Source organism: Zalophus californianus, chromosome 4 (assembly GCF_009762305.2).
Source record: "Zalophus californianus isolate mZalCal1 chromosome 4, mZalCal1.pri.v2, whole genome shotgun sequence".
Classification (NCBI taxonomy): Eukaryota; Metazoa; Chordata; class Mammalia; order Carnivora; family Otariidae; genus Zalophus; species Zalophus californianus.
The window spans coordinates 21966792-21980229 of NC_045598.1; the positions used below are offsets into that span (position 1 = coordinate 21966792).

The 13438-nt window shown below is 51.0% G+C and overlaps 1 protein-coding gene across 7 annotated transcripts in view; it reads left to right on the plus strand.

Moving 5' to 3' along the window:
- The window catches only part of PTPRU (protein tyrosine phosphatase receptor type U), a 77152-nt gene that overhangs the window by 26987 nt on the left and 36727 nt on the right, over positions 1-13438 (plus strand). For all 7 annotated transcript variants that reach the window (XM_027569808.2, XM_027569837.2, XM_027569816.2 and 4 more), the window contains 7 exons: positions 3296-3604; positions 7760-7869; positions 8206-8407; positions 8768-8870; positions 11393-11666; positions 12340-12376; positions 13125-13263. In XM_027569808.2, the coding sequence (XP_027425609.1) occupies positions 3296-3604; positions 7760-7869; positions 8206-8407; positions 8768-8870; positions 11393-11666; positions 12340-12376; positions 13125-13263 (1174 nt within the window). The remainder of the gene's footprint in view (positions 1-3295; positions 3605-7759; positions 7870-8205; positions 8408-8767; positions 8871-11392; positions 11667-12339; positions 12377-13124; positions 13264-13438) is intronic.

Below are 13438 nucleotides of genomic sequence, written 5' to 3' on the forward strand. Positions count from 1 at the left end.
GAGGTCCCCAAGTTCTGTTTTGCCAGTGTGTGCTGGCAGCTGAAGAGAGTACGTCTGGGTGCCAGATGGTTTTTGGAAACAGAGAGACTCATGAATTCACACCCTTCAATCAACAGATCAGTCTGTAGTCAACAAACTATTTGAGCCCCTGGATTTGCCCAGATTTGATCAGGATTGGGGGGGGGGAAGAGAAGAGGAAAGTGAGCTTTCTTTTCAAAGACCCCTCAATCCAGTGAGGTCGGTGGGGGCTAACACGTCTTTTAGAGTGAGGTACCCAAGTATGAAGGTGGAAATTTCATCCTCCAGGTTAGAGGTTTGTTATTTTGTGCCATACGAACTGGTTTTTACCAAAACCTGAGTAGGTTGTCAGTATTTAAAAATCTGGAGGTTTCACATAAAAACTGAATTTCTGGCTTCTCTTAAAAAAATGGGAGGATCTCGGGGCGCCTGGGTGGCTCAGTTGGTTAAGCGACTGCCTTCAGCTCAGGTCATGATCCCCGAGTCCTGGGATCGAGGCCCGCAACCGGCTCAGCGGGGAGCCTGCTTCTCCCTCTGGCCCTCTCCCCTCTCATGCTGTTTCTCTCTCTTTCTCCCTCTCTCTCTCAAATAAATAAATAAATAAATAAAATCTTTAAAAAAAAAAAAGGGAGGATCTCGGGGTGCCCGGCTGGCTCAGTCGGTGGAGCGTGCAACTCTTGATCTCCAGGTTGTGGGTTCGAGCTTCATGTTGGGTGTAGAGATTACTTTAAAAATAGAATCTTAAAAAAAAAGGGAGGATCCGGCCATCCCCAGTCTATGGTCGTTCACGGGAACATTGCCTGGAGCTGAGTAGCAGCTGTCCCCTTTGGATGGACACTTACCGTCCTGTTTGTCATAGTCCCAGCCCAGCCTGTGTCACCAGTTTACAAGTAATTTCTCATGTCTTTCTCTAAATGCTGCAGGAGGGCAAAGGCGGCAGTGCACGTTGGCCGACCCAGCATGGATGCAAAGGGGCTAGTGTCCCCAGGGGCGGGGATGTGCGCAGAGCTGCCGGGAGCAAATAAAGCACTGGGACTTTGGCTCCCTAGACCCCCTGGGACTGACAATACCCATTGGGCAGCCAGGACCAGAGCCTGGAAGTCAGGGAATAAAGCAAGGATCTCTGAACAAGATGGCAGGGCGAGCGCACATGAAATCCACCCCCATCCACTCCAAACTCCTAAGAATGCGGGTTAAAACAAAACCACACAGAAAAACACGAGGAAAATCTCTGGGGGCCAGGAACAGGTGAGGAAACAAGCGTGATAAGTGGGCTTGCAGCCAGCAGCCCTCGGATTGCAGTGAGCAGTGGGACCAGACCCTCAGCGTTCTTGTCCTGTGGGGATCGGGTCTGCCTTGCTTGTGGGGAGAAGGTAGCCAGACTGTGCAAGAAGTCAAGAGGTGGGCCTTGCTCCTAGCAGGTGCTGACATATTTCTTTGGTGGCCTGATACATGACTGGAGGCTGCCACTTGCCCGTGGCTCAGGGAAAAAAGGAAAGCTCCAGTGGAAATGAACTTTGTATTGTGCTGTACTTGGGCCGGCATTGTACTCCTGAGTCAAGAGCATGGTGTTTCCCTTTGCCTCTTCTTTGTAAAGAGCATCCTGAGCAAATGAATCCTATAGAAATGATAATAGGGTCATACTTAATCATCTCAAGAGGCGAGCAGCAGTGTTTTCTCATCTGCTCACTAAGGCGTGTCCTGAGAGTCTCCAACTGGGGACGCTTTGCAGGTGCTCATGGAACTTGAGGGTAATGAAACTGCATCTCACAGAGTTAGGGTGCAAGAAAGAGAAGATTGTCAGTAATCTTGGCTTCTTCCATCATTTCCTTGATGAGGAAATTGAGGCCCAGAGATTGAAGATCATGCAGCTGGTCAATGCAGATGGAGCACTAGAGGCTGAGCACCTGGGCTCCATCCTGCCTTTGCTTCAGAAGCCTTGGGTTTTTACATTTTATAAGTGGCTTCACAGATTCATCAAGAGGCTGTGAAGCGCAGGAACACGCTCCTCCCTCGTGTTGTGGGAGCTGTCCCTCCTGAGGCATTGGTGTGATTTTGTGGTTGTTGCTGCTGGACACTGACTTCCTCATGGGGAGGCAGGTGGTGGTTAAGAGTCTGGATTTTGGAGCCAGCCTGTCCAAGTTTTCATCCCAGTTTCCCTATGTGACTCTCTGTGTCACTGACTCTGGGCAACTTACTTAGTCTCTCTCTGCCTCCATTTCTATATCTATATGACAGGGCTAGAAATGGCACCTGTCTGTTGGATTACAGAGAGGATTCAATGAAATAATGTATTTTCAAGCCTCCAGAGCAAGGCCTGGCACATGCAAAGCACCCAGTACATATTAACTGCCATTGTTGTTGTTGTTGTTGTTATTATTTTAAGATTTGTTTATCTTTTTGAGAGTGAGAGTGAGAGAGTGAGTGTGTGTAAGGGGGAGGGGCAGAGGGAGAGGGAGAGAGAGAATCTCAAGCAGGGGCTCAATCTCATGACCCTGAGATCACAACCTGAAATCACAAGCTGAAATCAGGAGTCGGACCCTTAACTGACTGAGCCACCCAGGAGCCCCCTGCCATTATTGTTATTGTCCTTCTATAACAGATTGTATTTCCCTTTTTGCTTTGGCAGCCAGGGAACTCACCACCCAGTCTGAACCTTATCTTTAGACCTGCATGGGACCTAATGGCATACATTTCTGTTTCCCTAACATTCTCTGGCATTATTTATTTGGTTGTCATTTCACCCATCGTCCTCATTTCTACATCTTACCGTATTGTATATATTACTATAAGCTGTTTTAGAAGAAGTTAGAATTAATAAATTAAGAAAAATAGAGCATTTGGTCATTTCAGACTGTCCTGATGCCCTCCAGAATGGTCTTGAAATAGGAGGTGAATTGTGTTATTAAAAAAAAAAAAACTATAGCTAACACTTTTGAGGACCTGTTGTGTATCAGCCATTGTCATACGTGCTTTGCACACATTACCTTTAACTTCACAACCAATCCTGTGAAGTAGGGCATATTATCCCATTTTGTGGGGGAGGACACTAAGGCTCGAGGGGCGAAGGGACTCAGCCAGTGGTTGCCAGCAGCAAGGGTCAGAGCTTGGATTCAGATGCGGCCCCGTCTAACTCCAGCGCACACACTTCTACTCCCTGTTCGACGTTCTAGCTGGTCTCTTGAACTCTTGAGGACAAAGGACGAATGATTTCAGCAGCTGACTGATGTTTTCCTATTTCCTCTGCCTTCTGCTCTGTGCTTCCTGGGTTCCCCAGAACCCATGAGGGCCCCCAAAGGCCTGGCTTTTGCTGAGATCCAGGCCCGCCAGCTGACTCTGCAGTGGGAACCTCTGGGCTACAACGTGACACGTTGCCACACGTACGCGGTGTCCCTGTGCTATCATTACATGCTGGGCAGCAGCCACAACCAGACCGTCCGGGAGTGTGTGAAGATGGAGCGGGGTGTCAGCCGCTACACCATCAAGAATCTGCTGCCCTACCGGAATGTTCACGTGCGGCTCATCCTCACTAACCCCGAGGGGCGCAAGGAGGGCAAGGAGGTCACTTTCCAGACAGACGAGGACGGTAAGAGTCCCAGCCCCGGCTCCTGGCGTACTCAGTGCCTCCCACAGGCACCCTATGTGACACTGAAATGTTTTTAAAAAATATTGTATTTATTTTTTTGAAAGAGAAAGTGGGGGGGGGGGCGGTGTGGAGAGTGTGGGGTGGGGGAGGGGCAGAGACAGAGGGAGAGAGTGAATCTCAAGCAGACTCCCCACTCAGTGCAGAGCCCGACTCAGGGCTCGATCTCACGACCCTGAGATCACCACCTGAGCCAAAATCATGAGTTGGACACCCAACTGACTGAGCCACCCAGGCGCCCCCAGGCTGAAATTTTTGTAGGAAGTGTTTTGCTTATGATTAAAACAACTAGGGGTGCCTGGGTGGCTCAGTTGTTAAGCGTCTGCCTTCAGCTCAGGTCATGATCCCAGGGTCCTGGGATCGAGCCCCGCATAGGGCTCCCTGCTCAGCCAGGAGCCTGCTTCTCCCTCTCCCACTCCCCCTGCTTGTGTTCCCCTCTCTCGCTGTGTTTCTGTCAAATAAATAAATAAAAATCTTAAAAAAAAACACAACAACTCTAAGAGCAAAGTAATGATGGCTAATATTTATTCTCTGGAAGACTGGGTTAGATTAGTATATTTCTTCCTTATATGTTTGAAAGAATTCAGCAATGAAGCCATTTGGGCCTGGAGTTTTCTTTGTGGCAATGTTTTTTAATCATGGTTTTACTTTCTAAAATAGGTATCAGAATATTAAGAATTTCTATTCTAGTATCTGGTGTACTGGGCTTTAAGGAATTTGTTGATTTTACCTAAATTGTCACATTTCTTGACATAAAGTTGGTTATAATCTTTTATTATATTTATTTAATTTCTGTAGGATCAATAGCGTATGTCCCCCTTTTCTTTCCTGATTTTGGTAATTTGTATCTTCTTGCTAGGGGTATATACATTTTTAATCTTCCCAAAGGGCTGACTTTTGGTTTAGTTGATTTGCTTTATAGTATATTTATTTTCTATTCTATATTTCCTTTTTTACACTTTCTTTAGATTTGATCAGCCGTTCTTTTAGCTTTTTGAGATGGAAGCTTACTAGATTATTGATTTTTGAGCCTTTCTTCATTTCTTACATATGCATTTAAAGCTATAAATTTCCCTCGGAGCCCTGCTTTAGCTGCATCCCATGAGTTTTGATATGTTCTGTCTTTGTTATTTTTCAGTTCAAAATATTTTCTAATTTCTGTTGTGATTTCTTCTTTGACTTAAGAGTTAGAATTACATTGCCTGATTTTTAAGACTTCCATAATTATCTGTGACTGATAGCTTAATTCTTCTGTGGTCAGAGTACATACTCTAATTTTGGTCTTTTGAAATTTGATCTTTGTTTTATGGCGCAGCATATGGTTAAATTTTGGGAAATGTTCCATGTGTAACTGAAGAAATTGTGTGTTCTGTCATTGTCGGGTGCAACGTTCTACTTATGTCAAAGCAATACTGATTATGCACTTATTACATGTCAAGCTCTATTGGGAATGCTTTTCATATAATCCCCATGACAAGCCTAGGTGGTAGGCGACTATATACTATCCCCATTTTACAGGTGAGGTCACATAGCTAGAAGATAGGTATCTGAACTGGATTTCAAACTTGGCTATCTGTTTCAGAGTTTTCATTCTTCACAGTGGTGCTGTAATCCCAGCACAGGTCCAGAGCCTTCCCCCAGATTCCTGCAGGTCTGCAGGTACTCTAAGCTCCTTGGTTAATAATTTTTCTTGACTCCCTACATGTGGACTTTTCTATTCTGCACAGCAGTGTCCCAGACACAAAATTCAGCTCCTTCCTTGATTTCCACAAAACCCCCCTTACCCATGGCAGTGTGTCTGCCCTAAGCCCCGTGCTGATGCGCTGAGGTTTTGCTGGGGGTGGGAGTGAGGACTGCGGGGGGATTTACCCTGAGGCATTGCAAATGCAGAGAAGGGAAAACTTAACTTTTTTCCTTCTACTTGTCTTAGGTCCATTGGTTGGGGCCCTATAAATTAGCCTGAGAAAAGACATTAACAAGAGAACAACAGATAGGAATTTATTACCATGTGTGTCACACACACACACACACACACACACACACACACACACACACACACACACACACACACACACACACACACACCACTCAGGAGTATTCAGTGATGAGTAGCTCGGAGGAGTGGCTGGAGTTTAACAAAAGAACAATGAATTTGTAGGGAAGCAACGTGATGGGAAAAGGACTTTGAGATTCTAGGAACAGCAGATTATGCGAAGGCAAATATATGGGGAAACCAGTGGTAGGTAAGGGCTAGTTCCGTAAAGTTTACAGAGATTCTTCTGGGCTGCTAAGGGTCTAGCATTGACTCAGTGCTTAACTTCTTTCCTTCCTGGTAGCGAGGGGAGGGGGGCACTTTTACAAATTTATGTCCTGCTTTTAGGCAAATGGAGAGGACAGAGAACTTTTCTTGTATCTGCTTCTTCTTGATTCAGCTCAAAATAATCCTTATGCCAAAGTGGTATATTTTGGGGTGGCCTATTCTACTACCCTTCACAATCTGCCTCAAGTTCAACATCAGACCCCTCCATTGTTAAAGTCTGTTGACCTCTGTCTGCCCCCTCCCCCAGGTACGTTGTGGCTGCTTTACCTGGCTCTGACCGGGCCTTACTTGGGCACTTGGCCTTCTTTCTTTGTCCCTCTCCTCCCGCCCTCCAATAACTGCTCATTACTAAATTTTTAGAATTTTTCGTGGAAACTTTAGTATGATACTTGTAGGAAGTGCACTTACTTGAAGTGGGCAGCTCAGTGAATTCTCACAGACTGGACACACCAGGATGACCCCTACACAGATCAAGAAATAGCATTAGCAGCTCCCCAGAAGCCCCCTTTATGTACTTTCCCACTCTCAACCTCCCGAGAGTAACCGTTATCCCAACCTATAATGCAGTAGATTAATTTTTGCTTGGTCTTGAATCTTCTATCAATGGAGTCATACAGTATGTATTGTTTTTATGACTGGCTTCTTTCTCTTGATTATGCTTGAGAGAGCCGGCCATGTGGTGTGTACAGTTCTAGGGAATTCATTCTTGCTACCGAATAGTCCGTTACGTGAATCCACCACGTTTATTTTTCCTATTTTAAATTGTGCTGCAAAGAAAAATCCTTATAGATTCTTTTTTTGGGGGTGGGGTGTAGATAGACACATTTCTGATCGGTTAATGCCTAGGAGTGGAACAGCTAGGTTATAGGATGTGTGTTCACAATAAGTAGATCTATCCAGACGGTTTCCCCCCAAGTGCTTGTGACAGTTTACACACCCACTAGCAGTGTGTGAAAACTTCGGTCGCTCTGCATCCTCACTAACACTTGGAATTGTCTTTTTCATTTTATCAATTTGGCGGATGGATGGTAGGGTTGCCTTGTGAACTGTTCATTTTAACCCAGAGCACGTTAGCTTCATTGAACACCTTGGGCTCTGCCTTAGGATTTCGGCTTCCCCACAATGGCTTATCAAGGTGTTTTCCCAAAGACTCTACTCTTCCTAGAAGAAATTCCCTGTGACTGCTGTTGAGATGGTACATTAGAACAAAACCAAACAAAACCAGACCTGAAAGGGTTTATGCGAAAATGCAAATGGTGTCTCCCGGTGATGGAATTTAAGTGCCATTAATTTTCTTGATGCTCGTTTTGATTTTCTACACTGAACACAGTTTTTGTGTAATCAGAAATTTTTAGACAAGAAAACATTTCCTACCCATAATCCCGCCACTCTAATGCAATTGTTTCTATTTCTCTGACAAAGGTCTGTATTTTGTGAAAACCACTCAACTGGAACAAAATAGGAACATTCAGACATTCTGGGCTGGATGCCGCCTGCACAGTAATGAAAAATGCCAGCTACCTCCTTTGAGTTCTTAGGAATAGGTAGAATCAAATGAAGTTCCTGATATTTACCTTGGGGCTTTATGTCCATCACTTCGTTTAATTCTGGTGAGGGAGGGGTTGTTTTTCATCCCCATGTCACAGACGAAGAAACTGAGGCTCGGAGAGGGTGTAGTCTGAGCAGACCAGCTAGGAAATAGCAAGGCTGGAATTTGAATTTAGGTGTCTGGTTCCAAAGCTGGCTTTCCCCTGCCCTGTGCCACCTTCCCCTTGCAGTGCCTGGTGGGATTGCGGCCGAGTCCCTGACCTTCACTCCCCTGGAGGACATGATCTTCCTCAAGTGGGAGGAGCCCCAGGAACCCAATGGCCTCATCACTCAGTATGAGGTGGGTTTGGACCGCATTACAGTGGGGGTCCCTGGTGGAAGGTGGGCACACAGCTTGGAGAGGGAGGTGCATTGGGGTGGGGACAGAAGTGATCACTGAGGTTCCTTCCACTGGTCAGGGTCTGTACCCTGTGGGTTATGGGGACAGGGGCCCCAAAAGAAGAGAGGTGAAGGTGCCTAGAGATCTGGGCTAATGGGCATCCACAGTCCCACTGAACCTCTCCCCTTTGCCCAGCCTTCTCCCTAGCTCTCCTGAACTATGATGGGTGGGAGGCTACGGGGCCAGTGATGACCTTCCCCATCTCTGTGCCCGCCTACCTGCCTGTCCTGCCCCCAGGTCAGCTACCAGAGCATTGAGTCATCAGACCCGGTGGTGAATGTGCCGGGCCCACGACGTACTATCTCCAAGCTCCGCAACGAGACCTACCACGTCTTCTCCAACTTGCACCCAGGCACCACCTACCTGTTTTCCGTGCGGGCCCGCACGGGCAAAGGCTTTGGCCAGGCAGCACTCACCGAGATCACCACCAACATCTCAGGTAAGCCCACCTGGCCATGGCCTGACCCCTTTAGAGGTGGCTCACCATCCCAGGGTTCTGTGGGTAGAGGGGGCATGGAAGGGGGTGGGGAGCGTCCCAGAGTTGTTTATAGAGGGCCCCTGCTGAGATGAATGTACCATTTAGGGATTAAGTTCAGGGGTCAGGGAGGATTAAGTCAGAGGGGTCAGGAGACTGTGGAATCTGAGGGCTGAGTACAGGGGTCAGAAGTCAGGGAAGCTCAGGTCAGAGGGAACAAGGCTGAAGGGGAGGAGATCTGAGGACGGGGCAAGGAGGCTAGGGGCCTGACCTTCCTGGTCTAGTGGCCAGGCTCCATGATTATATTCCTGTCCCCTTCCCCAGCTCCCAGCTTTGATTATGCCGACATGCCGTCACCCCTGGGCGAGTCTGAGAACACCATCACCGTTCTGCTGAGGCCGGCACAGGGCCGCGGCGCGCCCATCAGGTGGGAAAGCCTAGATGGAGGGATGGGAGGTCAGGGCCGTAGGGAAGAAGCCCCTCCTCTGACCCAGAGCCACCCACGTGGGCCAGCTCAGCCTCATCCTCCTTCAGTTTCCCACTCAGCGCTCAGAGTGTCTGGAGGAGGATGTTTTGTGATCCTGGGCGGGTGGAAAGCCTGCAGCCCCTCCCCTCTGAAGCCATGGGTGTCTGATGGTGATTTCCATGAGATCTTTGGATAGTGTCCAGCCTGGAGAGGTGTGACTGTCCAGGCCTCGGCTGAGGGTCTTCCCTCAGATATCTTGGAGAAGTGAAACTCTGGGGGCTGTATTTCTTCCCAGCTTTTTCCCCAGAAGGTCCTGGCCAGGGAGACACAGCCTTCTAGAAGGTTGGGGCAGCCAGCCAGACAGGGCCATCTCTGTGAAGTGGCCAAGAGCTTGGCTTCTCCAATTACTTCTCCCTAGAGAAAGCTGGGGCTGCCTCTGCTGGAGAGAAGGTGCTGGAGACAAGATGGTGTGTGTGTGTGTGTGTGTGTGTGTGTGAGATAAAGACACATACTGTATACGTGTGATGTGTGGTGTGGAGGTGTGAGTGTGTGTGCGTGAGAGAGTGTGAGGGTGTTTGTGGGATGTGTGTACATGCCTGCTATCAGCCAGATTCTGTGTTTATGACTTCACCTGCAGGAGTCACTTTATCCTCCTGGCGGCCTTTGGGGGGGGGTGGGGTGCTGTTACCCTTATTTTACACATCGGGAAACAGGCTCAGTGGCCTTAAGTCCCTTGCCCTCAAGGTCACACAGCTGGAAGGTGCTAGAGCTGGGATTGGGAACCCAGGTCTGTCTGCACAGCTTGTACCTTTTGAAGTCACGGAGCCTCCCTGCCCCTCTGGTGCACCCTGTCCTCCCACAAAGCTGTGTGCACTGGGAGAGGGGGACGGCCTGTATTTGGGTGTGGAAAGATCCTGCTAAGCCTCCGAGAAGGTAGTGGGTTGGCCATGTGCTCTTGACACTCCCTCACGTCCTCACACACCTTCTCCTGCTTTACCTCCCTGTATTTGCTACTGCAGAGCCTGTCCGGGCTGCTTCCCAGACTCTCCAGGGAGACCCAGGTCAGCGTCAGGACGTTTGAGGGGCATTTTGCATTTCCAGGAGCCTCAGGGCCCTTGTGTGGCTATGTCTGGGAGCTGGGAAACCCAGCAGTGCCTTCTGCTTTCCTGGTCCTCTTGAGAGATCCTGTGAGACAGCCCATTTAGTGTCCCTCAGGGATGATGATGACAAGGTGGGGGGTGGAACATGGTGAGAGGGGGGAGGCATAGTGGCTGTGTGACCTTGGGCCATGTCCCTTTACCTCTCTGAGTCTCCTTTTCCTTGTCTGCATAATGGGGACCATCCCAGTCAAGATGCTTTGTTCAGTGTTGATTATTATTACCTCCCGGTGGGGCGTGGGGCCAGTGGAGGCCTGACCTTGGCCTGGGAAATGGAGGCTGAGAGGGGCCTGGGCTGGCGTTTGCCGTGCGCTAGTGACAGGGACGAACCTGTGTGGCCCAATCCCAGGGCACTGGGGTGATTCCTGCACAGCTCTGATGTTCGAACAAAACAGCCGGAGAGCCAGCGAAAGGCGTTCCTACTTCCCAGGGTGCAGCCGTCAGAATGGGTGCCACACGCCAAGACGTGACCGAGGCTGTGACTAGAAATATTTGAATTTGTCAGCACTCACCTGTTTACTCTCGGCTTTGTTCCACCGAGGATTTGGAGGAGCTCACAGCAAAAGGCCATTCAGTAAAGTGAGACAAATAAATAGAAACACACAAGTCGGGACCAGGAGACACACATCAGAGGGAAGACAGACGAGGGCACACAAATTAGCTGTCAGGACCCAGAGGTGACAGGCTCCGAGTTGCAGACTCGAGGCTGCCTCCAGGTTGGGAGGGTAGCCGGATGCAGGATTTGTGTGGCCTCGCTTGCTTGCTCAGTGGCTGTCTCCCCCACTGGAGGTCAGTTCCAGGAAGCCTAGATCCCCAAGTGCCTACCGAGCACGGGCCCAGCTTCTGAGCTCAAGCACTTTCTGAATGAATGAATGAACACGATGAGTCTGACTCTCATTCCCGGAGGCCCAAAGGGAGCCACAGGTAACTGGGGCGGAGCCCGAGGCTTCGGGTCCCCAGGTCCTTGGCAGGCACGGGAGCACGGGTTGAGGAGGGTCAGGGTGGGGCTCTAGGGCTTGGTGCCACTGAGAGGGGCCCACATTCTTTCCACCTTCGTCACAGTCCTAACAGCTGACAGGCACTGCCTGCTTCTGAAACTTGCCTCCTTCCTTATATTTAGCTCGTGGAACAGTCCTGTGATCACGCTCGCTTTACAGAGGAGGAAACTGAGGCCCAGGGAGGTTAAGAGAGTTGTCCAGCGAGTAAGAGGCAGAACCAAGATTATTCCCAGGCTGGGCCTGACCCCAGAGCCCGTGCCCTTAGCCACCAGATGGTTCTCCCTGTCCCCTGGCCCTGCGGTCACTGCTCTGTCCCCTCCTTGTCCAGCGTGTACCAGGTGATTGTGGAGGAGGAGCGGCCGCGGAGGCTGCGTCGGGAGCCAGGCAGCCAGGACTGCTTCCCAGTACCCTTGACCTTTGACGCTGCGCTGGCCCGCGGCCTGGTGCACTACTTTGGGGCAGAACTTGCGGCCAGCAGTCTGCCGGAAGCCATGCCCTTCACCGTGGGTGACAACCAGACCTATCGCGGCTTCTGGAACCCACCGCTTGAGCCCAGGAAGGCCTACCTCATCTACTTCCAGGCAACAAGCCACCTGAAGGGGGTGAGGGACTGGCAGGGGTTGTGATGGGGATAGGCTGGGGACCCCTCGGAGGAGCCTTCTGAGCAGCCCCCTAGGAGGCCAGAGACCCTCCCCGGCCCCGCCCCCTCTCCAGAACCCCCACTCTCCTTCCCTGAGCCTCCTGACCTCAGCCTCCTTCTCTTAGAGCATCTCTCCTTCCTGAGCCTTTCCCCCAGACTCTTCTACGTCTAAGCACCCCTCCCTAGTCTATCCCTGCCCTTTCCCTGAGGCCCTAGTGTCTGTCTCAGGCTCCTCTCTCCCCAAGAGTCCATCTCCCGGTCCTGCTTTCCCCAGACCTTGAGGCCCACCACCCACCTCCTCCTGGAAGCCCCACCCTTCTCCAGGCTCCTCCTCTGGGGGCTCTCTCCTCCCCAGGCTCCCCTCTTAACCAGCCCCTTGGCCGCCCCCTTCCCACGCGGTTTCTTTCCCTGCTCCCCCTGAACTCATTCCCCTTTCCTAAGTCATTGCCCTCTTTTCAGGCCCCTCCCTCCCCTCCCTGCTTCCCCCTCAGGCCTTCCTGCCGGGAGGGGTGTCTCTAGTCACAGTGAGCACTGGCTGAGCTCTGACCAGGCCCAAGACAAGCTGCCAAAGGATACCCCTGGGGAGGGTTAGGTCGGGGTTTCGGTGGTGCTGAGACCCGCATCTTTGCCTCCAGGAGACCCGGCTGAATTGCATCCGCATCGCCAGGAAAGGTAAGCCCCCCTGGGTTCCTTCCTGGCCTTCAGCAGTGGATTTCTCCCCTCTGGGCTCTTGGGGGGGGGGTGGGCCCTGAGCTCCCAGAGCTGTGGGAGCAGAGGAGGGTGGTCTGGGTTCCCTTCCTGGTCCCCATTTGTCCTACCTGAAGGGCTCCTTCTTCCAACCTTGGGCAGTAGGACTAACCTCTGTCTCTCTTGTCATGGTCACAGAAGTGGCTTTGGCAGAGGCCTGGTACAGGTCTTTGGAGGGCGAGCCATTATGGTTGGGCCGTGGGGGTGATGGCACTGGGCACTGGCTCTGGATTCTGTATCTGCCCCCTTTGTTGTGGTGGGGGAGAGGTGGGCCCTGCAGTGTAGACAGGGAATGTGGTTGGTCCCCCATCCTGAGATGCCCTCAGCAGGTCCTAAGTACATAATTCTCTCCCCCCATTGCCTCTCAGGAGGGCAGGACGGTGAGTCTGAAGGCCCCAGACATCCTCCATCCCCTGTCCACTGAAGGATGGGAGGATTTGAGAAAGTAGAGAGGAAAGGGGAGCTCTTCCCAATGGGGTCTACGGGGGTGCAGAAGTTGTAAGGATGATGAAGGGGCAGATTGGACTGAAAGGCTGCCTATGAGCTGAGGATGGGGGGTAGTTGTCTTTGTGCACATGTGTTAGTATATTCCTTGGGACTCAGACTCCTCCAGGCAGTGGGTAGGTGGTCCCTATCTCCCCTCTGACCCTTTGTCCCGCTTTATTCTCCCCAGCTGCCTGCAAGGAAAGCAAGCGACCCCTGGAGGTGTCCCAGAGATCGGAGGAGATGGGGCTCATCCTGGGCATCTGTGCGGGGGGACTTGCTGTCCTCATTCTTCTGCTGGGGGCCATCATTATCATCATTCGTAAGGGGTGAGTGAGGCCGGTGCCATGACTCACGCAAGGCTCCCTCACAAGCCTGGTGGGCAGAGAGGAGCAGTGGCTGGGGCCTGGGAGGGCAGCTGTCTGGTGAGTGTGGAAGGTTGCCAACCTGGGCATCCAGCCTGAGGACGGGCCCAAGCCAGGAAGTGGGAAGCCAGAGCCTCTG